Source organism: Sphaeroforma arctica (genome assembly GCF_001186125.1).
Source record: "Sphaeroforma arctica JP610 unplaced genomic scaffold supercont1.7734, whole genome shotgun sequence".
NCBI classification, from domain to species: domain Eukaryota; class Ichthyosporea; order Ichthyophonida; genus Sphaeroforma; species Sphaeroforma arctica.
Window position 1 is genome coordinate 1 of NW_014032824.1, and position 1364 is coordinate 1364.

A 1364-nucleotide genomic window follows, 5' to 3' on the forward strand; every position below is an offset into this window, starting at 1 on the left:
TAATAATAATAATAATTATATATATATATATATATATATATATATATATATATATCAAATATATCCTTCTCGGCACACCTTGTGAGTCAGCACTATCTCTTCTAGTTCGTTCCTCTGCAGCCACCTGTTTCTCTATGTTCTTAAAGGCCTTAACCATGCGCTCACTACTACCTCTGCGCAGCGGAAGAGACCCTCTCCGCACAGGATTCCCGTAGCCGCCGGTGGATGCCATGGCCGAAGGTTGTACTAGTGCACACTGAATGGGGAGTTCACTGGGCGCAGATTCAGATTGTGGTGTACACTGTTTTAGATAGTTTGTGTTCACAGATTAGCTTCCATGTGAGTATGTGAATCATATTGAAGTGACGCTGCATACACCTGATGCGCTGTCGTGCTGATTACAGATCTACCTTTGAATCCTGCGACACGGATGCTGGTAGTATTTGATGGACCATAATATTGATAGGATATATATATATTTACATGGTCGCTTTTTAAGTGTCTGATGGTTATAAAGGTATTCCATCATATTCTAACCTTAAATCCTCGGCAAACCCAAAAATAGGCGGATGGCCGACATATAACTATAAACAAACGACGTGTCAGGTGTCATTATTTTACCAATACACTTTCATCATAGTGATGAATAATAATAAATCGAGAAAGTAAAAATACCACCGTTATAATCAGTACCACATCTATTAGCTACTAATTGGTATCGCCACACTCAGCGCTAGCGCTCACAATACATTGCTTGTGGCAAAACCTGAGACAAAGTATACAGACTTTTAAAAGTATTGGTACCGACACGGCTACGGCTAATACATAGCGACAAATCACACCACCGGAGGGTGATAACAACGTACAATGATCAGGTTGCTAGGATTTGGTGATACATCCACCGAGTTCGAGAAATCGGCAAAGAAGCTCTTTGATCCCTCACTGGCGGTATGTGGCACTATAGTGAGAGGGATTGGATAAGAGATGTATCGCACTTACGTATGTGGGATGATTGAGTCATACTGTGTTAGTATGTTTCAAAGTGAGGTGCACTCCCGTCTGATCTTGACATTCCTACAGGAGATATCAGTGTCTCCGAGGCAAAGTGCTGCACTAAAAACATACAGGAGACTTGATACATATGATTATACTCTGGCGTCGAAGAAAACTACCATATGTGTTTTGAGTTAGCATAGCAAATAGGAAACAGATGTGTGTGCAGGTAAGATCCTCACTGCACATCTATATACTATATATCATATATACACACACACACATATATATATACATATTTACATATATACACACACACACGCACACACACACGCACACACACACACACACACACACACATACATAATACA

General features: G+C 40.3%; 1 protein-coding gene across 1 annotated transcript; it reads right to left on the reverse strand.

The window, feature by feature from the left end:
• Positions 1–76: 76 nt before the first annotated feature.
• On the reverse strand, positions 77–232 carry SARC_16278 (hypothetical protein; the record flags this gene model as incomplete). The annotated part of the gene is made up of 1 exon (XM_014289613.1): positions 77–232. A coding segment is annotated over one exon (156 nt), but the record flags the coding sequence as incomplete, so codon positions are not given.
• Positions 233–1364: the final 1132 nt, after the last annotated feature.